A 26,714-nucleotide genomic window follows, 5' to 3' on the forward strand; every position below is an offset into this window, starting at 1 on the left:
AGTTGTGGCTCACAGTGATTTTAAATATCTAAAATAAAAACACCTCCTGCTTTTCTTAGGTGCAAAATCTACCACAAGGCCCCTTGCAGCTTTCGAAACCCCCAGACAGATGCAAGGCTAATGTGTTTGGTGAAGTTACTATCAGCCCTAAAACCCTGAAATGCTGAAGCATTACTATCTTGACCTTTATGTCAAGATGAATGAAAAATAAATTAACTTCTAGGACAGCAGGCCCTTCTGCTGGACTGCATTTGTTGGAAAATGTCTGGTTTTACATAGAGGCAGAAGGGCAAAAATAGGCTGTTTTTCATAAATCTGAAATATCTACATCTTGATAGTTGCCAGAATTTCTAGCCCTAAAGAATTAGTTATTGATACTGTTCTCGGGCATTTCTGGTTTATTATTCTATGGGTACAAAGCTATGAGTGTTGTTAACAGGAAGGTACCAGAGGGACCAGGATTGACAGCATGTAGGGTTATACCAAGTCTCATCTTTGTCCCTTGTCCCCCACCTGTCTCTTTCTAAAGATTTGTTTTCCTCATGAATCCAGCAGCTCCTGACCTTTTCCCAGTAAGTGATTTGTTGAGTGTGCCCCTTTGGCTGTGTGGCAGGGCCATGTTTCTCCAGGTAGAGGTGCCCAGTTTGACTCAGGAAATTTAAAAGCATATTAATACACTTAGGGAATTCAAGGGCATATTAATACACTAATCTTCCTGAGTCACTGACAGAAGTTTTGCATCCCATCCGTGAACTCTGACATTTATGTTGGAAAGCAGCAATCCCATGGTTGCTTCACTGATGCTGAAGTGCATGGCTCAGATTTATTATCATTTTGATTTTTTTTCCTCTTTTTTAATCTATCACAGCTCAATCAAAGTGCTTAAATCAGCAGCTGTAGAGAGTAAAGCCCTGAATTCATCCCTCAGTGAGCTACAGTACATTCAGTTTTCTGTTCCCTGGGAAAGCTGCAGAATTGGATGCCTCCTTCCCACTGTGGAGTGAGAAACACAAGAAGAAAAACCCCTCAAGCTTTCCAGTTTCAATTTTATATTCACAACTAAATACAACATGAAATGATTCAGTTCATAAGAAATTGTTCTGTTTACAAGAGTTGTTGCTTCTTGTTCTTTCTACAGATTGCTTTTAAATAAAATGTCTTGCATGACTGTACAATTAAACCCAAGAAAACACCAATCCAGATATATTCAAATCTTACTCAAAGCATACATTCTTTAGTATATGCTTTGCAAAAATAAGCACGTTGAAGTTCTTTTCTGTATTCAGATTTGCCAGAATTCGGAAAACTTCCAAGAGTATCTCAGCTTTAAAATAATCCATGTCTAGGAATGAAAAAGAAGAAGAGCAGTCTGAATGATAATATTATCAAATCTGTTTCTCAGTTCTGTTCTTTAGCTGCTGCATTTCTAAGATGTTTCACTTCAGATTTCTCTTGATTTTCTCTGTTTTCATATCTGTTTTGCAGTTTTCTGTTAGACAGTGCTGTTGACAGACAAGACATTTGGACTTGATCTTAAGGATCTTTTCCAAGCCAAATGATTCTATGATTTTATGACTTCCAGAATTACCCACTCATAATTCTGAAAGTCTTAAGCTATTTCTTTTGCTCTCTATCAGTGGAGTATGAATTGAAAAAAATATATTCCATATTTTTTTTCTAACAGTTAATTCATAGTAGACATGATTTGATGGTACATTATTAATTCATTATCTTTTCTAGTAGTAAATATCCCTGGCAGTAAGGCTTTCATCACACCCTAATACTTATGGATCAGCCCAAAAATCTTCCTTTTATATAGTGGGAACCCTAAGTTCACAAAAAACGACAGACCCAGAATACATTAACTGTGGCTGAAATATTTTTAACAGAAGTCAATGTGAGTGTTGCAGTGCATCTGGCTCCTCATCTGAGAAAGATAAATGCTTTCAAGGCTGCCTTTATTTCCCTTTGTGCCAGCAACCCCCTCTTAAAAGAAAAATCAGGCTATTTAATCAGCTTAAGATGTTAGTGATTTGTGATGGCAACAAGCAATAAAGCTCCTCCTTATCCATCTCAGTCTATGCAGGCAACTTTCTTGAAGTCCCTTGTGAGGTTTCAACACTTGTGACAACCTTTTGATGATCTGCCAGTATAGAGAAAGCAAATGAATTTTCGCTCTTCCTTAAATGTAAAGCAAGTATTGTAAATATTGAACCACTGTGTAGTGCCAGACTCCCATAATGTAGGCTTAGAGTAGTTGATTCTGAAAAGGAAGCTAATGAAATAATTGACCTCGTTTCCATTGCAAGCAATCTGACTTTAAAGAGAAGCTTGCACTTCTAGTCTATGTAAATTGTTCAGAAAAGTAATACTGTCTTATTTCTTACATATTTATTTTAAAAAGCCCCAAAACCAAAATACACCTAAAAATTAAGAAAGGTTCAAAAATAGATATTTCTTTAGATTATTCCAAATCAGAAAGGCTAAGGGTTTCCACTAGACTTAAGAAGATTATAGAGACCACTGATATGTTAAATTCAGTGCTTCTAGTAGGAAAAAAATGGAAATTTGAAAGAAAAAAGATTTTGACTAGAACTGTATGAGCAACACAGCTGCTATTAACCATTTGTCTCTGAGAAAGTATCTGTTAATCATATTCATCAGCTTATAGATTTGTGTGTATATATTTAGTCTTTAGGTATTAATGTGAAACTTAAATGTTGTGGAAGCTCAAACAGCCCTTCATACTCTTTAGAGTGCTCTGTCCACATCTCCCAGTCCTTTGAATTAGTTTAATTTCACAAATTTTGGAAGGTGGCCCTGCCCATGGCAGAGGGGTTGGAATGGAATGATCTTTGAGATCCCTCCCAACCCAAACCATGCTATGATTTTATGATCTCCCTAGCTGTTGTTTTGAGCACTTCTGGGAGAATATTACTGTACAGTTTCATACAAATGGGAAGTGAAATGCTGCTCTGTCATTTCCTCTAGTACTCTAAAAACAATTTACTATTATTGTAGCTTACTGGGCTTTCAAGGACTATAATGGAACTTGGAGCTTTTTGGCATGGTTCAAATGAGCTGTTTGCTCTTCCATAACCTGGGGGCTTCCTGCTGCTGGCTATATACTGCAGAAATAAATTGAAATCTCTCTTCCTTATTATTCATAGGGTCATAATATTCAAGATTAATGTGAGCTCAGATGGCTTAGTCATTAAAATAGTCACAAATCTTGATGGTTTTATAATTTTTAACACACACAATTTGTTCAAAAAAAATTTCTACTGGAAAATTTCTCATAGGTTATTCTTTCTTCATTCTCCATCATTCATTTGCTATTAAAACCTTTCATTCTGCTAATGAGGGAGCATACACAGCATTTGCCAAAAGTGACTAGTCATTTTGTTCGACTAGATGAGAAGTTAAATTCTTCAATTACTGCATGAACTTCTACTTTGCATACCCTAAAAAAAGCCAGGATAAACACTTGCAAAACATTAATTAACAGCTCTGCTCACTTTGTGAAGGATCCTGCAAGAAAAAGAAAAGTCAAAGTGTATCATATTAATTGTTTTCTTGGAATAAATAATCTGATTCTGTGATTTAACACATGCAAAGAAGAAGCAGAAAAAGTCACAGGAACTTTAGTCCTACAAAGCACAACTGCTCACTGTGAAGGACCTCACGGGACTGATGGTCACAGGAATTTGCAGTGTGAGTGTCTACCCCCAAAATTTCTTTTCCACTAGTAATATCACCAGCTTTCCCTTTTAGCTAAGACACAAGCATGCCTCAAATGCCAAATGGCTTTTAGGAAATTTTGTGTTCCTTTGCTCCAGCTACTTTTCCTGTCCTGCAGATGCATCACTCCCCATGATTCTTCCTAACAGGGTAAAATAGAGCCATTGAAGCCATCTCCATACACAGAGGACTTGAAAATCTCACATGGTGTTTGTAGAACTGCTGTCCTCTCTTCTGTTATATTTTAATTTATGGATTTTTTTCCCCAGTTTATAATTTTTTACACTCAGCATTAGAAAACCACCGGTATACAGTAATTTTGCACATTTTATCAGTTGTGTGAAGTGTGTACTGAAAGAGAAATCAATAATAATCAAAAAGAATCAAGAATGAGGCATGAGAACCTGAGAAAATCTTACTGCAGACACAAAAAATTCTTTTTTCTACTGCACTTTGTGACCGTGTCACTTGTGGAGCATCAGATTTCATTTCCACCAGAGGAACATCATTCCTTGTCAGTAGATACTGCTGCAGGATGGCAGGGAAGAATGGAAGCCCTTGGACATACGACTCCTCTCAACTCTGTCTTTAAAATTCACTGCTCATATAGCCAGCTGTCTGATTAGGGAAGGCTTTTTTGTCACTTACAAACTGTAGCACAGTATTATGTGTCAGCTGAGTTGTCAGAGATATTCACATTAATGCAGACTAAATATATTAGAGATCCACTGTGCAAACAGTAATAAATTCTTCTTAGAACAAGTTCACATACAATTTCAATTGTAATTAATCAACTATCTGAGTATGAAATGACCTTACCTGAATTACAAACAAGACAGTCTGCTTACATAACTTTTCATCTCAATAAGCAAAACTTTCTTTTTGCAAAACAAAAAAAGGTGTAATTTACTGTGTTTTGAGTACTTTTTTCTTGTTATTTAATGTCCATGAACAATTTGCTTTAGGTTTTGTTGGTTTATTTGTTTAGTTTTTGGGGTTTTTTTTGCTTAAAGCTTTAGTCTTCTGACCTTATCAATAAACTATTATGTCAGTCTTATGACAGTTTTGAGTTGTATCACAGCGATTCTTGCAAGAAAAATACTCTGCACAAACAAATCTTTCAGTGTTTTTGCCCTATTTATTGTGAATATTTTGTATGGCCATTTAGTAACTTTGATTTCATATTGAAATTGTGCTGTGAAATTTATGTAGATTTTAACTGATTGACAAGTAGCTTGGTGAAGTCCTAGGATTATATTTATGAATGAGACTTAGTTAATGTTAAACAGTACCTGGAGAAAACATTAAACAAATTTGTAACCGTAGCAAAGCAGATGAAGAGAAAGCACACTCTGATAAACTGGAATTTGTAACACTTTCTTAGGAATAAAAAGACATGCAAGCCACTCAGAGGATTAGAACAGTGTCTTAACCAACACAAGAGCTTTACATACCCTAAAGCCTACCTAGAAGATGTAGAACACACAACCAGGGAATAAAAAAAGTATTACTAAAAGCTAATAACAGCCTCAAATACCAGTGAGACTCAGCTACAAATACATTTTCAGAGCATGGAGAATGTTACTGCCATGTGAAGCCCTGACACTGATGTCATTTAGGCCAGGTTTGTTGGTCCACACTCATAAATGTCAGGGTCAGACACAGGTGGAGCATGTATGTGTTATAAAATGAATTTAGTCTGAGATTCATTCCCTTGGTTTTCAGCTGCCTTCCTTTAAAGAATTACACTGAAAGTTTCTAAACATGGTATTAAGGATAATTAACAGCATTTCATAGAAGAGTACATTGGCTGGGAATTATTCCTCTGTCCCAGAAGTCTTTGCCAAGGGACACCTTCCATGCTGAACAAGTGCCAGTTATGTTAATTAAGGAAAACTTGTGAAGCACAGAGGAAACTACAGTGCAATGCCAGGCTAAAACTGCTTCAGGTACTTGATCCTAACACTTCTCCTATGGAAAACTTGGAGTTTTAGGTTTAAAACCTTAGGGTTTTATGTTTAAAAAAAACCCTCCAGTTGTTCCTGCTGTACAACTACTGACCTGAATGATGGCTACTAGCCCTCCATGGATGTATTTGCACAAAAGAAAAACAATTTAGATTGTCAAAAGCACAGCTAGGATTTCAGAAATAGGCACTGATATTTTCTTTGTTTTTCAAGAAACCAGACTTCTAAACATATTCCTTAAAACCTCCCCCCAAACAACAAAAAAGTAATGAAAAGAATAATTTTTTTCCCCTTCAGGAAATGACAGCTTGAAATTTCCACTGAATTTGGACAGAATCATATTTGCAAAGATTGATCTGTCCCAATATATCCTATATTCTAGTAATATGATAATTCATAAAAAAAATTAACTTCATTATTTTATTTGAATGCCTTTTGCAATTTGTTGGGTATAAATAGGGAAAGATTGCTTCTCTTGGACTAAAAATATCTGTATTGCAAGATTTTGAATTGCTAAGGTTTGTTTCACCAGCCAGCCAAACTTCACCCAAGAGATCAACTGTATATTACAGTACTTCTGGAATATTAGAATAGTCATTTTAATAAAAATAAATCATCAGAGGAAAGAAAGCCTGTTGTACTTTGATAAAAATGTGTAAAGAACTCTCCCAGTTAGGATTTCTAGTAAAACTCATTCAACCTCAAGTTAAACCAAATTACAGCCAGTTTGTTGGGAAAGGAGTTCATTTGGTAGAACACCAGTCACATCTAGGCAACCTACAACTTGATTGTCTAAATAATTACATTATTCATCAGCAGTTCCTTTGATTAAATGTCATCTCTGTGCCTGGATGATGAGAAATTGCCCGTTCAGTTGTTTTTTATTTATCATATGTTGGCTTTCATTTGTATCTTTTGGAGTCAGACAAATCCAAACAGCATAATTTGTGCTTTTTGACTCCACAACTCCAATTGCATGTCTAGACACATAAAATTGATCTGCATTAGCTATTGACCTTTCCCATTGTTGGCTAATTTAGATATTTTATTTTGTATAAAATTTAGCAATCCAAATGGTAACTTAATAAATACAAGAAGGAAAAAAATACTTCAATCCTTGTTTCACATATGAAAAGACAAACACGTTTCTGTGTGTTTTGTTTGTCGGATTTTTTGGTGAGATTTTTCAGCATCAGAGTTTTAGAGGGTAAAGCACAACCATTTATTCCAGAAAAAACAAGTCACAGGCTTGCAATGTGGTACTGTCAGTATTTGAATGGAATCATTACACATTTACACGTTACACATCTTATCTACATAACACTCATGCAGCATCTATGTAAAAGTTCAAGACAATTCAAATTCTTCTAGAACCATCTATGATTTTATTCAAAGTCAATATAAAAGTTTATGTTCAGTGGATTTATACTAAACCCCTTTGAAATATAAATAGAAGCATAATTTAATTTCCTTTTTTACTAGATAATCAGCAAAGTGCAGCTATGTCTTACAACATTACTGAAATTTTGGTTATTGTGATCTAAAAAATGTTACCCACTTAGTATTTCATCCCTGGCAAAGTGAGATTTTGCTATGAACCTACTTGGTGGCTCTCAGACATTGGAATAGGTTGCCCACAGTGGCTGGGGAGGCCTGAATCTTTGGAGAAATTTCATCTGGGCATATTCTGTGTGAGGTGACCTTGCTTGGGCAGAGTGTTGAACTAAATGATCTGCAGGGTCCTCTCCCCAAAGGTTCTGTGATTCTCTTTAATAGGAGAATCTGAAGACAAGACAATTTATATTCCGATCATACATTCCTTGACATAAAAAGTGGGATTTTTTTTCTGTGTCACGGATCTACTTTAAAATGTAAGTTAAAGAAATGTAAAAAGATTCAGCATTCAGCAATGACCAAACTGAGTCTTTTTGATAAAAGGGCTGAGGATTTTTTTATCTCACTGACTGTAATAAAATCTGTCACAGACAGAAAGTTCATCTCTCCAATCTGTGGTAACAATTGATGGTGTAATCCACAGGTAGAAAACTCAATTTCACGTGCTATTTCCACATCATTTTTAACCTTGTGATTGCTACCAAAAAAAATAACCAAACCAAAACTGAACAAACAACAACAAAACAGAACAAACAAATTAAGAAAAACAGAAAAAATTGTGCTGATAAGAATAGTAGATAAATGAGTTGGAATTCAGTAGAATAAGAGGGATTGAAACACAGAAACCTGGTCAAAAATTGGTTATTGCATCAGAATATCTGTAAGACAATGCCACGAGTAAGATATTCAGAGAGCCTCTGTCCTTCCTGGAAACCACTGCTGAATTCCTGGTTGTAGGAGCTGCATGGAAATAGTGGCAGCGCCTCCTGAGTCCTCTAACAATGAAGTCACAGTCTCAATAGAAAAAGAATTAGAGACAGCTACCAAATCTCAAGAATGTTTCATCTGGGGCCACCCTAAAGGTCTGTCCTCCTGGTTTCTGTCTATTCAAAGGCCTCCTTTGCTAGAGGGGAACACATTGTCCAGCGGCAACATGCCATAATCAATATGCTATAATCCAAGTATTCTGACATGCTGGAATTTGGGACCTCAGCTCTTAGTGCAGCCATGATGACAAAGGTAGAACTATGAAATTTTGACTTGGATTCGTATCAAGATGCTTGGCTGGCATCATGGCATTCACAGAGGGATTTCTAAGGAACACTTTCTGTGCTGTAGATCTCATTTCTGTGAGTACAAAGTAGTAAAGACTTACCCTGCTCTCGTTACAAAGCAGAGGAAATCACTGGCATCAGATGAGTACTGCTACCACAGGAGAATACAGATAAACAGGCTTAGAAAAACTGAGACATCTGGAGAGATCGAGTAAAAATTACGCAGAAAATACAGTATGGAGCAGTACAAGTAGCTAATAGCAAAGCAGCTCAGGGATGCAGCCAAAAAATCTCTTCACGTGGGACTGTGCTCACCTCAGATGTTCACCATGGATCTGCACTGTTGTTGAAAATTGCCTGCCAGGCACACAGGATGTGAAAATTACTGTCTGATGAAAAGGAAGAGCTTAGAGCACAACCCTTTAGTCTGTCTTCCACATAAGCAGGATGGATACGTGATGGTCTCTTTTCCACCCAAAGAAACAAAAATTTCATACAAAAACTTCTTCCTGACACAAAGGAGCCAGGAGAAGTGAAACCAAGATGATGGATAAACACTCCCCTCTCCTGCTGTGACCTGCACTGCTTACTGCCCAGCTTCTCTGCAAGCAAGCTGTGAGATGATGGTGTTATAGATGTTATTAAAGCCCCCAGACTCTCCAAATGAAAACCAGTTCATGTTGCCCCCATGTGTTTCTTCTCACAGTGTCTGTTCTCTAGAAAACTTCCTCTGCTAAAGTCATCTTCAAGATAGGGTAGGGGACTGCTGGTCTACTTTTCAAATTGTTCCTCACCTTCCACACACCCTTATCATTGGGCAGTCTTCTGTTCTCACCTTGTAATCTTCTGGCTGCTTCTGATAACTCCAAATGTCTCATTTCTTTCAATGCTGGGTCATTTACTTGAATCAGTTCTTTGAAATAAATGGCCTTTTTGCAGACCTCTCATGTATTTCTTGCTTCTTCACCAGGGAATCCAAGACAAATTACTTTATTCTAAAGACCCTCTTTCACTTCTTTATCCCTGATCCTCAGCTTTTTAATCAAAAAGAGGTTGTGCTCTGCATCCACTGCCAGATTTGTTTACCAATAAATATTCAAAAATTATCAAGAACTACCATTCCACTCTCTCCCAAATTCTCTTTTATGCATGGGAGGAATTTCTTTAATTAATTTTAGCTCTGAAAAAACTCTCTGCTGTAATTCCAAGCAGCTGCTGTGCTGTCCCCACTCTTAATGAGCTTTGTCTTGATATGACTGGGAGAAGGACAGAAAGGGCCATGCTGGCTAAAATTGTTTGAAATTGGTTTGCAGCATGCAAAATAAACTGCACAGCTCCTGTGTGAAATGGATTGCAGTGTCACTCCCCCCACTGTGGAAATTAAATCTGTCTGGCTGGTGAGAATGAGACTCACAGCAGGGGCAGAAGGTATTGACTTTTCTACTTTTAAAAAAAAATGTTATTTTTATTTTGGAATGGACTGGGGCTGTTTCATCTGAATTGTCATTTTTAAATAATTGTCTTAGGAGAAGCAGTACATTTCAACCTTCTGCCATCCTTTGAGAATTGAGGCTAGCTGTTTGCTTAGAGAGATGCAGCCTGACACTCTGAACCTACACACAGTGTGAAAAATTGCTTTGATCAGCTTGTGTTTGTAATTTAAGGCAGTAAAATAGAATCCTCACTAATTGTGTTCAAGGGATGATGTATTGTGTAATCCACAGAGAGATTCGTTTCAAAAAAATTGTAACCACAAAAACAGCTGTTCCACTGAGTCATTTTCCCAACCTGCAACTTAAAGCAAAACATACCAAAACCCACTCCCAGTAACTTATTTCTGTTGATGGAGTAGGATAATGCTGGAAATGTGGGGAAAAACAACAGAAAACTCATCTGTACATTCCTTTTTATACCAGAAGTTTGGAAAAAGAAAAGAAAGAGCCTTTGGAGTTAAAAAATCCAGTAAAACCTCAGTTTTGAAGAGATATTGGTATCCTAATTAAATTATGAAGAGCAAGCCATGCATTGATAGTCAAAAATAATTTGCAAATATAGGAATGAGTCTAAAATTATATGGAATGGAATTAAAATAATAAACCAAGATACAGCAATGAAATACTTTAAAAATTCATGTCACAGAGGTGCTTGTGTGCATATTTTCATGGTGTTTAAGCCTAATACAGGCTCTGGAAGAGAAGCTAGTAAGAACTGGTAAAACAGGTGGAGGACATGCCCTACATGAAAAGAAAAAAAAAACCCCAAAAAGATAAAATGTACTGCAGGCACTGCTTTTTCATCAATAGGAAGTTGAGTGAGCAAGAGAACAACCCTTTTCAGATTCAGAACGACCTTTCATCCCACCCATTTTTTGGAGGGTAATTTTAAGCTAGGTTCAAGTCTTATGTCGCCCTGATTTTTTAAGTTTTTTTAAGCCTTCTGAAGTTTACATTCCTGTAACGAACTTTCTCACACGCTTTATGTAAATATCTCATTGTTTTGCATTCTTTTATGGGAGAAAAGAAATTTGCTTTATGTAAATATCTTATTGTTTTGCATTCTTTTATGGGAGAAAAGAAATTCGATAGACTGTTGGTTTGTCCAGTGTCATTGGAGAGGTGGCACTGTCACCCTCCAATCCACTGTCACTTTTAGAAATCTGTAAATGTTGGAGTCATGTCAGAACTCAGTACATCCCTCTGGGTGTCCAGAGTTGCTGAGGACCCTGCTGGGGGGCTCAGAGACCCTGGCACGCAGACCAGAACACCTGGGGATTGTTTTATGACCCCTGGAGCAAGTTGCCAGCTTTGTATGAGGACCTGAAAGTCACAGAAGTTTGAATAGTATAATAATAAAATTATCACAGGGTGAAAATGTAGATTTTAGGATTTTTGGAATGGGGGTTTTGGTGACAAGATGGAGGAATCTGGGCGTGTCTAGCCTTTCTTCTTCTTCTTCTTCTTCTTCTTCTTGGTCTCCATTTTCTGCTGTGATGTTGGCACTTTGGAATTGGTTTAGAATAGAAGTTCACTGTCTAACATAGGTGATAGGTATTGGAAAGTAATTGTAAATATGATATACATAGTTTGTAGTATAAAAAGACAACACTGCCCTGGGGGCAGTCAGAGTGCCTCTGGCTGCCCGGCTGAGCAGATTTCGGCTGGGCAGAAAGAAAATTTTATAGATAAGAGATAACAAACAACTTCAAGACCGAAAACTGAAGAGCTCTGACTCGTTCTTCATTTGCGCGGGCCGAAACAGAGACCTTTCACATGTCTCAGGGCTGCAATTAACAACTAAACTCCGAGAGAGTCAGAAATTAAAAATTCTCTTTTCACCTTGAGAAAGCTGCGTGGCCGCGTTGTGTTATTTCATGTCCTATAGTGACAGTCTTATACTGAATTCCAAGCTGTTTGGGGGAAATAATTAGAAATTAGAAAGAAAATTTGCAGCCCAGAGGTGTTGGGCGCCGTGTTGGCGCTCTGGAGACACGGAGTGCCGAGGCGTGACAGGGACACGCTTCTCTTGTTTGCAGATATCTCCATAAGCCTGCTGTCCCTGGTTGTCACTGCCTGCGGCCTGGCTCTGTTCGGTGTGTCCCTGTTCGTGTCCTGGAAGCTGTGCTGGATCCCGTGGCGGGAGCGGGGTTTGCCCTTTGGGAACAAGGACAGCAAGCAGGAGCCGCTGCACTACGCGGGCACGGAGGCCAATGAGCGCGACTACAGTGAGGAGTACCTGGGGCAGCCCGCTGCCTTCCCCGAGGCCTCCATGAAGATCAGCCACACCTCCCCGGACCTGCCCCTGGACACCCAGGCGGGAGACAAGAACTGCGTGCCCAACGTGCGGATGCAGCGCCAGATCACCGAGCCCACCTCGTCTGCCCGGTCAGTAGCTGCCATTTGTCTCTGTTATTCGTGAATGCAGCCCAAAAAGCAAGGCACACGCTGATGGAAAAAAGGGTTTAATTTTCTTGCCACGTTCCTTTAAAAATATATATAAATTTTTTTTTTATTTGTATGTGTTGCTGTTCACAGGGGTCTTAGGATGACAGAAGAGACAAGGATCTGACTCCGTGTTTCAAAAGGCTTGATTTATTATTTTATTATATATATTACATTAAAACTATACTAAAAGAATAGAAGAAAAGATTTCTTCAGAAAGCTAGCTAAGAATAGAATAAGAAAGAATGATAACAAAGGCTCTGTCTCAAACTCTCTGTCTGAGCTAGTTGGGCTGTGATTGGCTATTAATTAGAAACATCTAACATGAGGCAATCAAAATTTACTTGTTGCATTCCACAGCAGCAGATAATCAGTGTTTGCATTTTGTTCTTGAGGCCTCTCAGCTTCTCAAGAGGAAAAATCCTAAAGAAAGGATTTTTCATAAAAGATGTCTGCGACATATGTATATATATAAAAAAATATATATATACAGAAGTTTTTCACTGAGGGGCACAAACCTCTGCAAGAGCTGAAATGAGGGATGTGGGACTCCAGGCAGCTCTCCAAAACGCAGTTTATTCCATCCAAGAGGTTACAGCAGTCCAGGATTGTGGGTGACAGAGCTGTGCCTACAGCTGTCAGCTCCAGCTGTAGGTAGGCCTGGAGACCCTTTGGTTTTGGTTGCAATGCATTCTATACTTTCCTTTGCTGAGCATCCTAATACAGTAGAACCAATCTATACCTTAACTTTTATCTCTAGCCTATCATAACTACTATAATTACCATATTCATGTTACTATTCTCCAATAACTAAAAGTTAGTACATTAGAGTTTAAACTAGAAGTTGTTTTTCAGTTTTCTTGCAGTGGAAAATTTTGAGACCTTTTTTCTACCTGCTACATCAGCAGGCTTGTTTGCCTGTGCTATCTTTCTGCTTGGTAAAAACATCTTCTTGTTTGAGGTGGGTTTGTCCTTTGCTCTAAGCCATAAAACCCCTTCTAACTAACACACCCTTTGCCTCCTTGGGTATCCAGTCAGACTGGCTCAGCAATTCTTTTCTTCTATATCAAAACTTGCTCTTCCATCTCTATTCCTTCATCAGACTCCACATTTAAAAATCTTTCTGCTTGGCATGCATATCTGTGAGACTTCCTTGTCAAACTTTCATCCTTCCCAACAAACCTCGTAGGTCAAAGAGACCGGGTCACAATCCTGTTCCACTCTTCTCACAACTGGTGCCTTTTTGGGACTACCTAAAAACAGAGGCCAGACAAAATTAAGGGAATAAAATGCAGTTATATTTATTGAAAGGCCTTCAGGTACATTTTGGGCAGACAAAGCTCCCCTCAGGGACTATACCCAAAATGGATGACGGGTCACAGATTTTCATACTTTTATAAGTTTGGTCCATTTGCATATTGGAGGTTAATCTTCCAATTACAGCTTCAGGTAATGAAGTCATTTACCCCCAGTTTGCTGTCCCCAACACACTTTTTTTTACATCTCTTGGGGCCTGAGGCAGTGAGGTGGCCTTGATTCCCAGGCCTGGAGAAGAATTGTTCTGCCTGGCCAAACTGGGAGAGCAGTAGCTAACACTTTATATGGAGTTTAGAGTTACACACTAAAGAATTGTAGGGTTACAAATATATGAAAAATATAAAAGCCAAAATGCTAAGACATCACAACTACTGTCTCATTGGTGCTTTTCCCTCAGGAGCTGGATAACACAGAGCCCTGCATTCTTTAAAAGCACCAGCACAGCCTAGATTTAGCTTGTAAAGCATATTCTTTTGCACTTAGCACTGGTGCTGAACATTCAGTAATATCTCCTCAAAGATTTTTCCAAAGAAAAGTAGGGCAAGCTAATGAAACTCTTGCAAGAGTTAGAAATAGGATTAAAAAACTCATCGATTTTAGCCACAATCCTGACTTTGGGGAGAAGAGTGACTGAACACAAGCCAGTGAAGTCTCCAGGGGAACTGGAAAACCAGTGCACGAGGGAAGAGGAAAGGGGGAGGCTGAGAGTGTGTGCAGGGGCAGGTGAAAAAAGGATTGTTTCATACAGCAAGAATAAGGATCAGCATGTGAAGAGCCAGTAAATATCTGAGTCAAAGCAGATGCGCTTCAGCTGGAGAAGGTACAGCACTAGCCCAGTGGCTCTTTGCTAGCCTCTTCTTTTTATTCCTTCGCAGGATATTCTGTGCCTCTCACTGCCATGAGGAGCTTAAGGGTTGAATTTTTTTTTTCTTTGGTGATATGATAATATTTTATCCTGGAAATGACTAATGTAGAGCTATAAGATTATGTATTTATTATGCAACAAGAAAAAAAAAATTAGGATAGCACATAAGAGGCTGTTCCTGCTGTAAGCTTGAGTAAACAGATATTTACCAGGAATGAATGAAAACAATTATAGCAGAGGAACTCTTGCTGATTACATTCAATATAGATAGCTTTGAATTAATCCTGTGCTGGCATTTTCCACATGCTCTTTCTGTGTTCAACCTGAGCTCCTGGTGCTCCAATACACTGAGTGATTGTTGCATATGAATAGGACAATAAAATGGAACTCATAGAAGATTAAGCTTTTACCTAATTCAGCTTTCACTTTCACATCTCCCTACCTCAACAGGGATTGCAAATTTGATTTTTGTTGCTATCCATGAAGGAGAAATTTCAGTTACAGTAAGTGTGAATTATTAAAGCTAAAAGCAACTTTCTTATCCTCAGCTAATGAAAGTAAAGGAGCTTTTCAGCCTAAGTACCACAGAGTTTATTACATCAGGTGTGACAGAAAAAGGAAAACAACTGTTGGGGTGATCAGCAAACCATTTCAGCCCAGCTTGAGACATGGGAACAGACACTGATGTGGCATTAGCAGTGTGGTGCTGAAGGTCAGCTCTCACAAACGCTGAGCGTTAAAAACCCAACCCCGCATTATGGAAACACCAAAGGTGAGCTGGTTCTTCAGCATGTGTGCACAGCCTGTTTCAATTCTTTCCTTTTGGCTTTAAGGCACAACTCTCTCCGGAGGCAGCTCAACCTGTCCAACCCTGACTTCAACATCCAGCAGGTGCAGAAGCAGGAGCAGCTGACGGGCATCGGCCGCATCAAGCCAGAGCTGTACAAGCAGAGATCACTGGACACAGATGATGGCCGCAGGAGCAACAGCAAGGCCTGTGGAAAACTCAACTTCATCCTCAAGTATGACTGTGATCTGGAGCAGCTGATTGTGAAGATTCACAAGGCCGTCAACCTGCCGGCAAAGGACTTCTCTGGGACTTCAGATCCCTACGTGAAGATCTATCTGCTCCCTGACAGGAAAACAAAACACCAGACTAAAGTGCACAGAAAGACCCTAAATCCAGTGTTTGATGAAGTTTTTTTATTTACTGTCCCCTACAATGATCTCAACACAAGGAAACTCCATTTCTCTGTGTATGACTTTGACAGATTCTCCAGGCACGACTTGATTGGCCAAGTGGTAGTGGATAATTTTTTAGATTTGGCAGATTTTCCCAGGGAATGTAATCTTTGGAAGGATATTGAATATGTCACCAATGTAAGTATTATAATTCTTCTTTTCGAATTTTATTCGTTTCTGGCTTTATTTCCCTAATCTGTTTAAAACTGAAATTGTTGAATTTGTGAAGGAAAATACTCTATTCTCTCTCTTTCTCAAGCTTTGACCTTAATCCAGGGAAATTGACAATACATTTTCAGTCCTCATTTCTTGTTCTTTGGGTATATTAAAGAATGTTTTATGTAGGAGACAGTGGGTTTATTCACTGCCCTGCTGATAGGGCAGAAATGCTGGAGAATGTTTCAATCTTACTTAATCTGAAACTTACTTAAGGAAATATTCATTTTCTTATTTTGCCTGTCTTCCTGTTTTGCATGATTTTTTATGTAACTTACAGCACACTAATCAGCCAGAACTGCAGATTCAACATTTCTTATGTAGCAATCTTCAGTTCTTCAAAAGACTGAAGACTTTATTCTCATAAAGTCAGAAAACCCCAGAACTACAATCCAGCCAAACAGAGTTCAGACAGTGCTGTTCCATGAAAGCAATGGTTTAACACACTGAATTGGTTTAACTCTTTATTTGGCATCACTGTATTCCCAGGGAAATGAGGAATGTATTTTACAAGTCTGTATTTCAGTTATCCAAAGTCTCTGTTATCAAATTCTATGCAGGAATCCAAACAGGGATTAGGTATAAAATCATGGAAATTACTTCCAAAAAAGAAGGAGCTTTCTACTCTGAGCAGGAGCCAACTTCCTTGTAATGCCATTGGAGATGAATCCCACGCATCCTCGGGAGGACAGACCTTCAGTGAGAATGATGCACTGCAGAAATCCACAGGGATGAGGGCACCAGTGCCAAGTGTCAGGAAACATTTCATTTGCTGTGTCAAACCACACTCCAGTGCAGTGCACATTTTAGAGTCAAATAAATCAGATATCATTAGCAGTAAGATCAAAGGGTAAGTTTGTTAGACCTCAGTTCAGGAAAGCACTGAAACATCTGGTTAGCTGAGAACAAGTCATTGAAAAGGACTTCTGAGTTAGAATTTTCTGAGATAAATAACTTGCCTGAATTCAGACCCTCACCTTATACCTCTGTGGTCTAGTAACATGCCCATATTAAAGACCAAATTGATTAATGTTTTTTTTCTTGGAAAATTCTTTATGAAAATGGATATTTTCCTAGATTTAAGGAGAATTCTCTGCACAATGCTGTCCCACATGAGGATGGAAGTGCAGCAGCAGCACAAGCTTGTGGGGGGTACAGGGCAGGGGCACAGACACATCGTGTCAGGAAGGATAAACCTGGCTTTTGTAGGAGAAGTTACTGCTTTTCAGCTGCAAGGGAAAAGTAAGGATGTGACAGAGCAGATGACAGTCATTGCAAGTGAAAGGCTGCCTTCATACAGCATTAAGTGTCCAAAGATCAACTTAATTTTTCACAGTCAACTGAAAGCTGAATGTGCACACACACTGGGGCTGCTTTGATGTGAACAGGTCATTTTTCCCTGCTTTAACTTAGGCAGAAGATTGGCTCTGGTATTTTCTTTTGAATCACTTCTTCCAAATTTCAAAAGTGATGCATCATATCATTTACATTCAGGTTTTCTGTGATATCTGAAATGAAATGCAGGACTGCAACATGAGTCATTTATTAATTCCTCCTGATACCAATTCTCCCATGAAGTGTAACACTGTTTATCCAAACAGAACACACGACCTGCCATCTAGACTTGTCACGGGCTTTCCAGCTAACAGAGGCCTTTTCAAAGCAAGTGACTCATGGCACATAGGAGACACATCCAATTTTGGGTAATGTGAGTTCTGAGATAAGAGTAGCAGATAAATGAAAATGTGGAGTACCCTGGCTTACCAATTAACATTTCCCAAATTTCAAAGGTTAGAATTCATTCCATGAGGTTATGAGAAATACTCCATGCATCATTTAAGAAACCAAGTTTCAGCCCATTTTCTTGTCTGTGTAGCTGAGATATCTCTCAGCCTGACAGCAGAAGCTGGATCCTGATCCAGGGCTACTCAGTGAGGCTGCTGCAGTGAATCCTCCTGTGGCTGCTCTCCAGGCCAGCAGGCAGCTTCAGTGAAACTCAGAAAGAAATTTTGGCAAAGTTTTGAGCCCCATTGGGAAGTTTATGGTTGGAAACCAAAACTGTATCAACTGTAACAGGTTTTCAATAATTCATATTCGAACATTGTCTTGTTTCAAATAATAATTAAGAGAACAGAAAAATGCTGGGCAAAGTCACTGAAGGGAATTCACTTTATGTAGGTCAGCAGAAAGTGCACACAGGAAGGATATTCCTAGGAAATGAATGAGAAAAAGGAAAGCTCCACACAAACTGCACATGACAGGTTTGACATACTTCTGAAGAGTAAAATTCATTTTAATTCCTTGTGCATCTTATTACACTTCTAACCAGCAAGCCCAAAGGCCTTTATTTTACATTCTCCATTTTATTGTGTTCTAATCAATTTGACACAGCAATATAAAAGAATGTATCAAATCCTTCTCTGCCCAGCAAAATGTCCTATTTCAAGTGAGCACTGCAGATTATGCCTGAAATGTCAGCTTTATTGCAAACAATGCCATTAAACTGACCTATTATGCCATGTGCTTTCTTCTGTTTTCTTATAGCACTGGATGATTTTTTTTTTTTATCCTAAACCAGCAGTTTTCATTCTTTGGCCTATAGCATCTGTTTCCATCCCAGTGTTTGAAATTATTTTGTAACACAGACACATGTCAGCATAAAAAATTTTTTACATGCTTAAAAGCAGTCTGGTTCCAAAGACGAATCTCCAATATTAAAATGACTGTTCTTCTAATCCAAGGCCCTCTGAGCATAAAATCTCTCTCCTGTAACACTGACACTTTTTCCAAGCAGAAAAAAAGCAGCAGTGGGCTGTATAATGGTAGAAATAATTAAGTGGATCAACTGTAGCATGAGCATGAAATGAACTAGATAAGCTTTTTTTTTTTTTTTTTTTTATATCTACCAGTCAGATTACACTGGTTTCTGGCTTATCAAGAAAAAAAGATACTATTTAATTTTAGGTTTTTAGCCTGTGTTTCTCGTGTTGGCATGTTTTGTTTAGTAGTATCTAAAACATAGTCAGGGTTTGGGGTAGGGTTTTTGGTTGTATTTGTTCATGAACTGATGGCATGTTTTAAGAGTAAGAACAAGTGGTTGATATTTCCTTGGTTGCCATCTTCAAACTCAAGTGGGATCAAGCAAAAACACAAGATAAAATGGAAAACCATGAAAGAAGAAGGTGTCAGATATGAAGCAGGAAGGTGTCAGATGGTCCAATTCAGATAAAGGAAAACCTTCTCTTTCAGCAGGTGCCAAGTGTCCTCTTTCATAATTTGCTGTACCTTAGAAAGGAAAATCCTTTACTTGTTAAACATCACTAGCCAATGCAGGAGAGAGAAAGCCAGCTGGAAATATAGCTCTGGTTCCTCCTGGCTCTTGGGATTCTCAAAGTACTCAGCACTTGATAAGCAGGTGAACTTCCTTGAGGAGTTTTCTCAACTTAGATGAGGAGGATAACTGGAGTAAGGAAGTCATTTTAGCAGGTAAATTTGTGGCTTTGGTCTTAGAGTGTAATAGCTTCTGCCACTGATGCTATCTTTTCAGTTGTCAGATATGTTTAATATCTAGGCATGGAACAAAAACTGCTCTTTTTTTCTGAATGTTTAAGTTCATATATATACTTTAAAAAATATCCTATTCCTAACACCCCATTGGCAGCTCTCTCTCATTTCAAAAAACCCCAATAGATCAAGGTGCAAATAGAAATGGAAATATAGGGAAATATTTCTGAATCTAAGAGGGAAGAGAGTACAGAAATTGGTAATACAGATAGAATTTGAGAAGTAACATGCCACAGACTTTAAGGAATGTGTTTACTAAAACCCAAAAGAGAGTTATAGATAGTTCAAAGCTATGAAGAGACATGAGCTGTATATCAAGTTGTTCACTTTGACATCCAGAAAGAACCGGTGTATGCCAGAAATTTCAAAGCCAAGAAATTGATTTCATCTGTTTGTATAAATCTTCAAGCTATTTAAGGGTTTGTGTCAAAAACACAACAGTATATCAGACAATGCTGAATTCCTTTTGCACACATTCAGGAAATAAAATCATATTGAAAAAAAAATTAATTTAGGATGCATGTTGAAATGCATGTTAGTGTTTTGGTGAGGAGAGAGTTAAAAATTAGGATGCCTATAAGTATTTTAAATTCTGCATTCGAAAAAAATGTTAATTGATCACTGCTGCTGTTCTTGAGTTTGCCCAAGCAAGAAAGATTTGAGAATTTGTATTTTTAGGCATTTATGTTGTATAACTGAGATGCAACTGGAATCATAACATCACCAGAAGGAAGTTTCAAGTTCCCTGTTTTGGAGATGTTAATGCCAACCACAGTATGTGTGGAAGAGAGATGAAAAGAGGCTAAATTTTTCAGTCAGTTGTTCATGGAAAGCATAATAAAAGTATAAAATACTGAAATCTGAACTGAAAAAATCTTCCTCAAAGGCTGCATTGCTCAGGTCCACTCCTGCTAAGAGCTGTGAGCAGTTCAGCATCTGCCAAATCCACATGAATTGGTGCAGGTCATAAGGCTGAGGGCTTAAATCCTGGAAAATCAAGGAAAATAAACATTCTTTGAAGGAAATAGGTAAATCCTGCCCCTAGCTCACCCACAGAGGAAGAGGCTTGGCCAGCAAGGACGGGGCTTGCTCAGGACACGGCGCTGCTAATGGCAGGGATGAGAGCAGGTCCAGGATCTGCAGATTCCTGGCACCAGCCTAAATCCACTCTGCTTGCACTGCTTATCTCCCTCGACAGTGTGCAGACTCTGGAGCTGGCAGGAAATCAGCTAAGTCCACCTACTCCAGTTCTAAAAACTGTTTAGCTTGTCAAGATGTTTTAGCTAGTGTTTCTGAAATCCCTGTTCTGGCAACTTGCAGGGTTTGGAGAAGTGATGGCAGTGAGCAAGAGCTCAGAAAAGCCTTTAAAATATTTACAGTGGTTAACAGAACTTTTGAATTTGAGGAGGAACAAAAACAAACCAAGTCTCTGTTTATGAATTCAAATCCAACCCATCAATGTCAAGTGCCATATCTACTTTTTCATTGTCAGTAAAAGAAAAACAAAAGTTGATTTTTTTATTTTTTTTTTTTTAATACAGAAAACCTATCCTGCATTAACCTGGTGTTCTATTTCTTTAGGCTTTGGCATCAGGGAAGCAACCAGTTATGGTTGTGGAGATGTACCTATTTAATTGATTTGCAAATACAAGTCTCTTTAGAAGAGACAGATTTGCAAACCCATGAATCTTCCCTGTTTAAAAACATGGCAAAAGCTTAGCAGCAACAACTATTTCATGGCTATTTTAAGGGAGTAAACACATGGGATAAGATTTACCTTGTTTAATGATTTTTTTTTTTAATTAAAAAAAAAACACAGTCAAAACCAGAAGTACTCAAAAAAAACCCAAAACCAGAAAGCATAATTGCCTTTGAGAGGCAGATTAGTGGATATTCATCTTCTCCTGAGTCACAAGGTCACCCTTTGTTGCATGATTTTTTCTGTCTATTCTTAATCAACTCTACAGAAAAAAAAAAAAATGAAAGTGCATGTGTAATGAATCATTTCATAGCCAAAAGATGCTGGAAAGTCAAAGATCTTTAATCCTTCCAATTCCTAAGGGTCACCACAGTAAGGAGGAAACAGAAATTAATTAGGCTTCAGCATCAGCACAACAGGTATAGTACTCAGTGTACGGTAGAGAATGGTTGCAGACAGTGGTTTTATTTTAAATACCTTTTAAACTACTATTTATATGCATTAATTTTCAAAACTGGGCTTTTCCTTTTGTCTTTTGGGGGCTTTTTCTTTGTACATTTAATGATTGCAATAATTACTTTGTAGGAGAAGATTTGTCAGGAATGCCATGCATTTAAATGATTGGGGGCCAGCACTCAGCATGGCTAAACAAAGGACAGACACAGTTATGTATAATCACACAGGGTGGAGATAAAATATTCACAGCTTTTCAGAAAGTTAAAAGGCAGCATGTGCCTAATTCTGCTGGAGCAACTGGGTAATGGTGAGAATATTAAACAGCAAAACTTGGGAAGGGTCAGGGGCAAAAAAAAAAGCCAAATGCCTTGGGAGCAGTGGTTTGATGAGGAATTCTTTTTCTGTTGGTCCCAAGTCAGTGGTACAAGCACTGCAAGCTTGGCTCTAAAAGGAGTGAAGTCTCATGCAAGGGATTTCCCAACAGCCTTGTAATTCCACAGGCATGGCCAGAAACAGGATGGATCCTGTAATATCACTGAGGCTTCAGCTACCATTTACTGGGGGTTTGGGAGCAGTTTAAAGGAATAATAATTCAGAGAGTTGTGTCCATGTGTATGCACCATGTGGAGTTTACAGAGCCCAGGAGCATGGCCATCAGAATTTCCAAGGGAGCTTTTTCAGGATGGATATTTTTCTACAAAAAAAAAATCAACCCTACATACAAAAATCAAGCAAACAAAAGAAACTAAAGCAGTCAAAAGAATAAACCCAAAACCTATGTAGTAGAAATGGCATCATTCAAGTTAAAAAAATTAACAGGAAAAAAGGTATTTCAAAGTTAGTATTTTGAGAAAACTGAAATTTCAAAATAGGGTCTTTTGATTTCTCATTTGGAATGCCCTTCTATGATTAGATTTTAAAATATTTTGAAAGAAAATTGAGTGAAGTGATGGGTATTCTGCTTCAAAATGGAAATAACTCAAAATTCCTTATCAGATGAGAATCCTGCTTTCTAAACTGCTACTTTGCCTGCCCATCAGTGCTGCATCTTCTGGAGTTCTCCATGGTCCCTGTATCCTCCATGTTTCCCTGGTACAACAGCCCCAGAACAGCAGTGGTGTATGAAGAATAATTTCCTCCACACATTAGCTGCATGCTGAAAAAGGTCAGACACCATCCTAAATTCCTGCTTCCTTACAAGTGGAAGCATCTCTGAGTGTCCCTGTTCCACACGTCCCCCTTCTCCTTTCTTCTCACCCTCCTCTGCCAATCCCTTTTTTCCCCCAGAAATCTCTCTCAAGCAAAGCTCTGGGAGAGAAAAAGCTCACAGCAACACTGACTGCACATAAACCAAAGTCAGACTGTGATCCCGGTCAGCCAAGCCTGTCCTTCAATTATACCATCCAAAATTGTCAGTGGGAGCTGCAAATACCAAAAAAATCTTGCCCCCAGTATTTTACAAATCATAGGCAGCAATTCTTGAAGACGAGCAAAGAGCATTTGCACAGTGCTGGGACTAAAATAGCTGTATTAAGGGATCTTGGTTGTAACCATTCTGCACATAATTCAGGATTAGACTGTGCCATAGCCTTTTTTTCTACAGTGTTATATAACTTTCAATTTAAACATGTATTTAGCCAGGCAGAGGAAAAAAATCGCTTCAAACACGCATTTAATTATTGAACAGTTTTGGGAATGCTTACTCTGTCTTTTTTTTCCTAGCAGAGGTCACAAAAAGCATTTCAATAGCTTATGGATTTATCAAAATTTCTGCAAAATCCTACTCTTTAAATTAACTTTCAATATTTGGAGCCAAACTTGAAAGTATTCTTCCCTCTGAACATACTGTGCTTATGTGAAAAGCCTCAAGCCATTTTTAGCCTTTAATCCCCACTAGATATCACAGCCATCAGGCATCTTTCTCCACCAAACAGGGTATTTCAGAGTTTTACAGTTCCCTCTCTGTGCAGTCTGTTTACCCAGTGTTCATGTTATTTTGGCAGGGCTTTTTATTTAAGAGTAAGTGGACTTGTTCTGTTCCAGTTTCCTTAGGGGTTCACTGTAAGGGTGCCCCTTACAGTGGGTAAGGATCACAGCAGGATATCCTGGGAGTTGGGGCAGGGGACAGCAGAGCTGTTTGGGAAGCACTTCCAGATCCAACAAGCTGGCATGCTAACACAGCCTGAAATGTGGATGTGCCAGAGCACAGCTCTGACTTCATCTCCTCTAGTACACTTGAGACCCAGGTGGGAGAGAAAGTGCCACCGCACACGGGCTCTTCTCTCTCCAAAAGATTTGTCTGGCCCCCTTTTTTTGATGTCACCTCTCAGGATTCCAGGATCTGTAACAGAGGACAAAATATCACCTGCACAGAAGGGAGGAATTGCTGGATCATAACTAGTGCTAAGAGTCATGAGATTAAATTATAGATCTTGCCAAAATTAAGATAAGGCTATACCATTTGTTAAATAACCACACAGGGACTGTCTTCAGGCCTCTCCACTGCCCTTGTAGAGGGGAAACATTAGAAGCTGCAGCTGAAGGGGGAGTTGACCTGAGGAGAAGGACAGATTATTCCCACAGTATGTATCTATATATGTATCTATAGATGCTCTAGCTTTTCTCCTCAGCCAGGAAACTTTGAAGACAAGATTTAGTGCAAGATTGGCTGCACTGGTCAGAGCAGGGTGCTGATAATGCCAAGGTTGTGGATTCAGCCCCTGTAAGGGCTGTTCACTGAAGGGTTGGGATGGGTGATGCTTGTGGGTTCCTTCCAACTCAGAATATTCTGTTATGCTGTAAGAAGTAGAAGTCCAGACATTGTGGAGGCCCTGTTTGTCCCCGGGTAGCTGTGGAGGTCGAGGTGTGTGGTGGCTTTGCTGTGTTCAGTCACAGCCCCTTGAGCTCGAGGGCTCTCTCTGTAAAGAACCTTGCTCAGGTCATTGCAGAAAAATCCACAGCTCTGCTCCTCCATTCTTTCACTCTGTGAAAAATCGGCAGCCAAACCACCCAGGGGAAGAGGGGCAGAAGGCATCACTCTTTCATGCTAAGTGAGTTATTTTTCTGGGAGCTGAGCTAAAGCAATGGCAGAACTGAGGACCTGACTGAAAGCTTTTTCATGGAGATTTATCAGCCCCAGCTTTATGACGCCTTTGCAGCAGAGAACTTCATTTTTATTCACCGTTTCATTTAATTTCCTGTCATGTGTGCTCATTTCTCTAAACATTCTGAATACATGTGTATCAGGAACAATGTGAAAAGTGTGGTGTCCCCTGCAAAAAATCCAACAGGCCATGGCAACATCACTTTGTGCTTGCCTGGGGAAGATTAAATGACAGACACACAAATCTCTGAATTCTGCCCTGGTTCTCACAAAGGCAATGCATGCTCAGTGCACACTCCAATTCTAAAATCATGGATATTATGACCCCTGTAGCTAGTCTTGCTGAAGTTACTGGAAGTATTCACAGGGGTAAATGAGGCAGAGAGGCTTTTGCAGTGTCTGAGCCTTCCTGTGGCTCTCTAACAGAGATTTAGAGTGAGCATTTCACACCATGTACTGTGGAGAAGTGACAGGCTCAAATGATGGGAATGCATTAGCAATGTCTGTGCTATCATGACATTTGAGATTTGTGTAGCTACATTCTCCTGGCCCTTCATTGCTTGATTAAACACCTTGCTCTATTTACTCAAGAAAACAGGAGTCACAAGCTACCTCTTACCTTAGTGAGTGCTCAATCATCACTGCTCCCTTCACCAGGCAAACTTCAAATTAAAGGTACATACACCATCTGGAAGAGGATTCCTGCCTCGTGGAGGGATCTTGCTTGTGATGGGCAGGGAAGCAGAAAACAACTGACAGCTGGTGGTTTTCACAGTGGATTATACGAACTATTGGGGAAAAATCCCCCACTCAGATGTCTGGGACAAACCTGACACCTAAAAAAATAGCAGTTTATCACAACATCAGGAAACATCTCCTTTCTTGCCAGGCAACTAGTTACTGACATCCTCAGCATAATGCATGTCTAAAGTCATTGGACCCCCAACCTAACATCTCCTCCTGTTTCCTGCAGTAAAATTATCTGGAAAGGAGCAGTGAATGGGAGAAACACTTTGAAGATTAACTCCAAAGAACAAAAGAACAATTCTCCATACTGTGTTTTGTACATCTGTTTTCAGAATTCATTGAACTCTATATGTGTTTTCTCTTTAAAAGCACGCTGGGGTTTTATAAGTATTATTAAAAGCCAGCTGTGATTTAATCAACCATCTGATCTGCATTATGAAAACTCTTCTGAATAACCCCAACAATAAAATAAATATGTATGCAGTAAAGTGAAACAAAAGTGTGTACAAAAATGATAGAAAAAACCAGCAGACTTTGGTTTCAAGCACCCTAGAGAAATATTTATGATCATCAGGAAGAAAGAAATCACTTTAAAATAATGAAAACCTTTCAATATCTGCATTTCACTGAGCACGAAATCTTACAGTAAATGCTAATTTAACTGTAAACGTCATTCTGTTGGGACCACCACACTTTATGCAGGTGGAAATGAGTAATGCTCAGGATTAGATCCTGACTCTACTGTAAAGTCAGGGAAAGAATTCCCACTGAAGCTCAGATTTCATGCACATCCTCTTGCTGTAGTCTGGCAATAGTATCTTGTAAACAGTACGAAAAGATAAATGAAATCATGTAAACAGGTAGCCTGAGCTGTGCATCAGGAAATGCAATAGAACTGAAGAATGGGCAAATTACCACCCTTCTGTTCCACTCTACAAAAGAAACATCTGACAATGACCTAGTCAACAAAGATTTGAAGGTAGTCCTCCTCCCCCAAAATCTGATGATTAAAATGTGAGTGAGCTATCAACTTTGTTTTGAAGAAAGCAGATAGGCTTCTCTCCATCAGAAATTACCTGAGTTCAACATCTGCTTCTTCATTTCTGACTGGCTGCAGCCATCCTGATAGAATGAAGACAGATTATTTTCCCCCAAGGTTTCTGCTGTGAGCACCCTGACCTATTCCTTTT

The 26,714-nt window shown here is 38.9% G+C and overlaps 1 protein-coding gene across 4 annotated transcripts in view; it reads left to right on the forward strand.

The window, feature by feature from the left end:
• The window catches only part of LOC129121579 (synaptotagmin-9), a 68,968-nt gene that overhangs the window by 19,898 nt on the left and 22,356 nt on the right, over positions 1-26,714 (forward strand). For all 4 annotated transcript variants that reach the window (XR_013182652.1, XR_013182651.1, XM_054634922.2 and 1 more), the window contains exons 2-3: positions 11,910-12,258; positions 15,331-15,877. Coding sequence is in view for 2 of the 4 variants with exons in the window: in XM_054634922.2 (XP_054490897.2) it covers positions 11,910-12,258; positions 15,331-15,877 (896 nt within the window). In the remaining 2 variants the exon portion in view is untranslated. The remainder of the gene's footprint in view (positions 1-11,909; positions 12,259-15,330; positions 15,878-26,714) is intronic.

This window comes from Agelaius phoeniceus, chromosome 6, assembly GCF_051311805.1.
Source record: "Agelaius phoeniceus isolate bAgePho1 chromosome 6, bAgePho1.hap1, whole genome shotgun sequence".
Lineage (NCBI taxonomy): Eukaryota > Metazoa > Chordata > Aves > Passeriformes > Icteridae > Agelaius > Agelaius phoeniceus.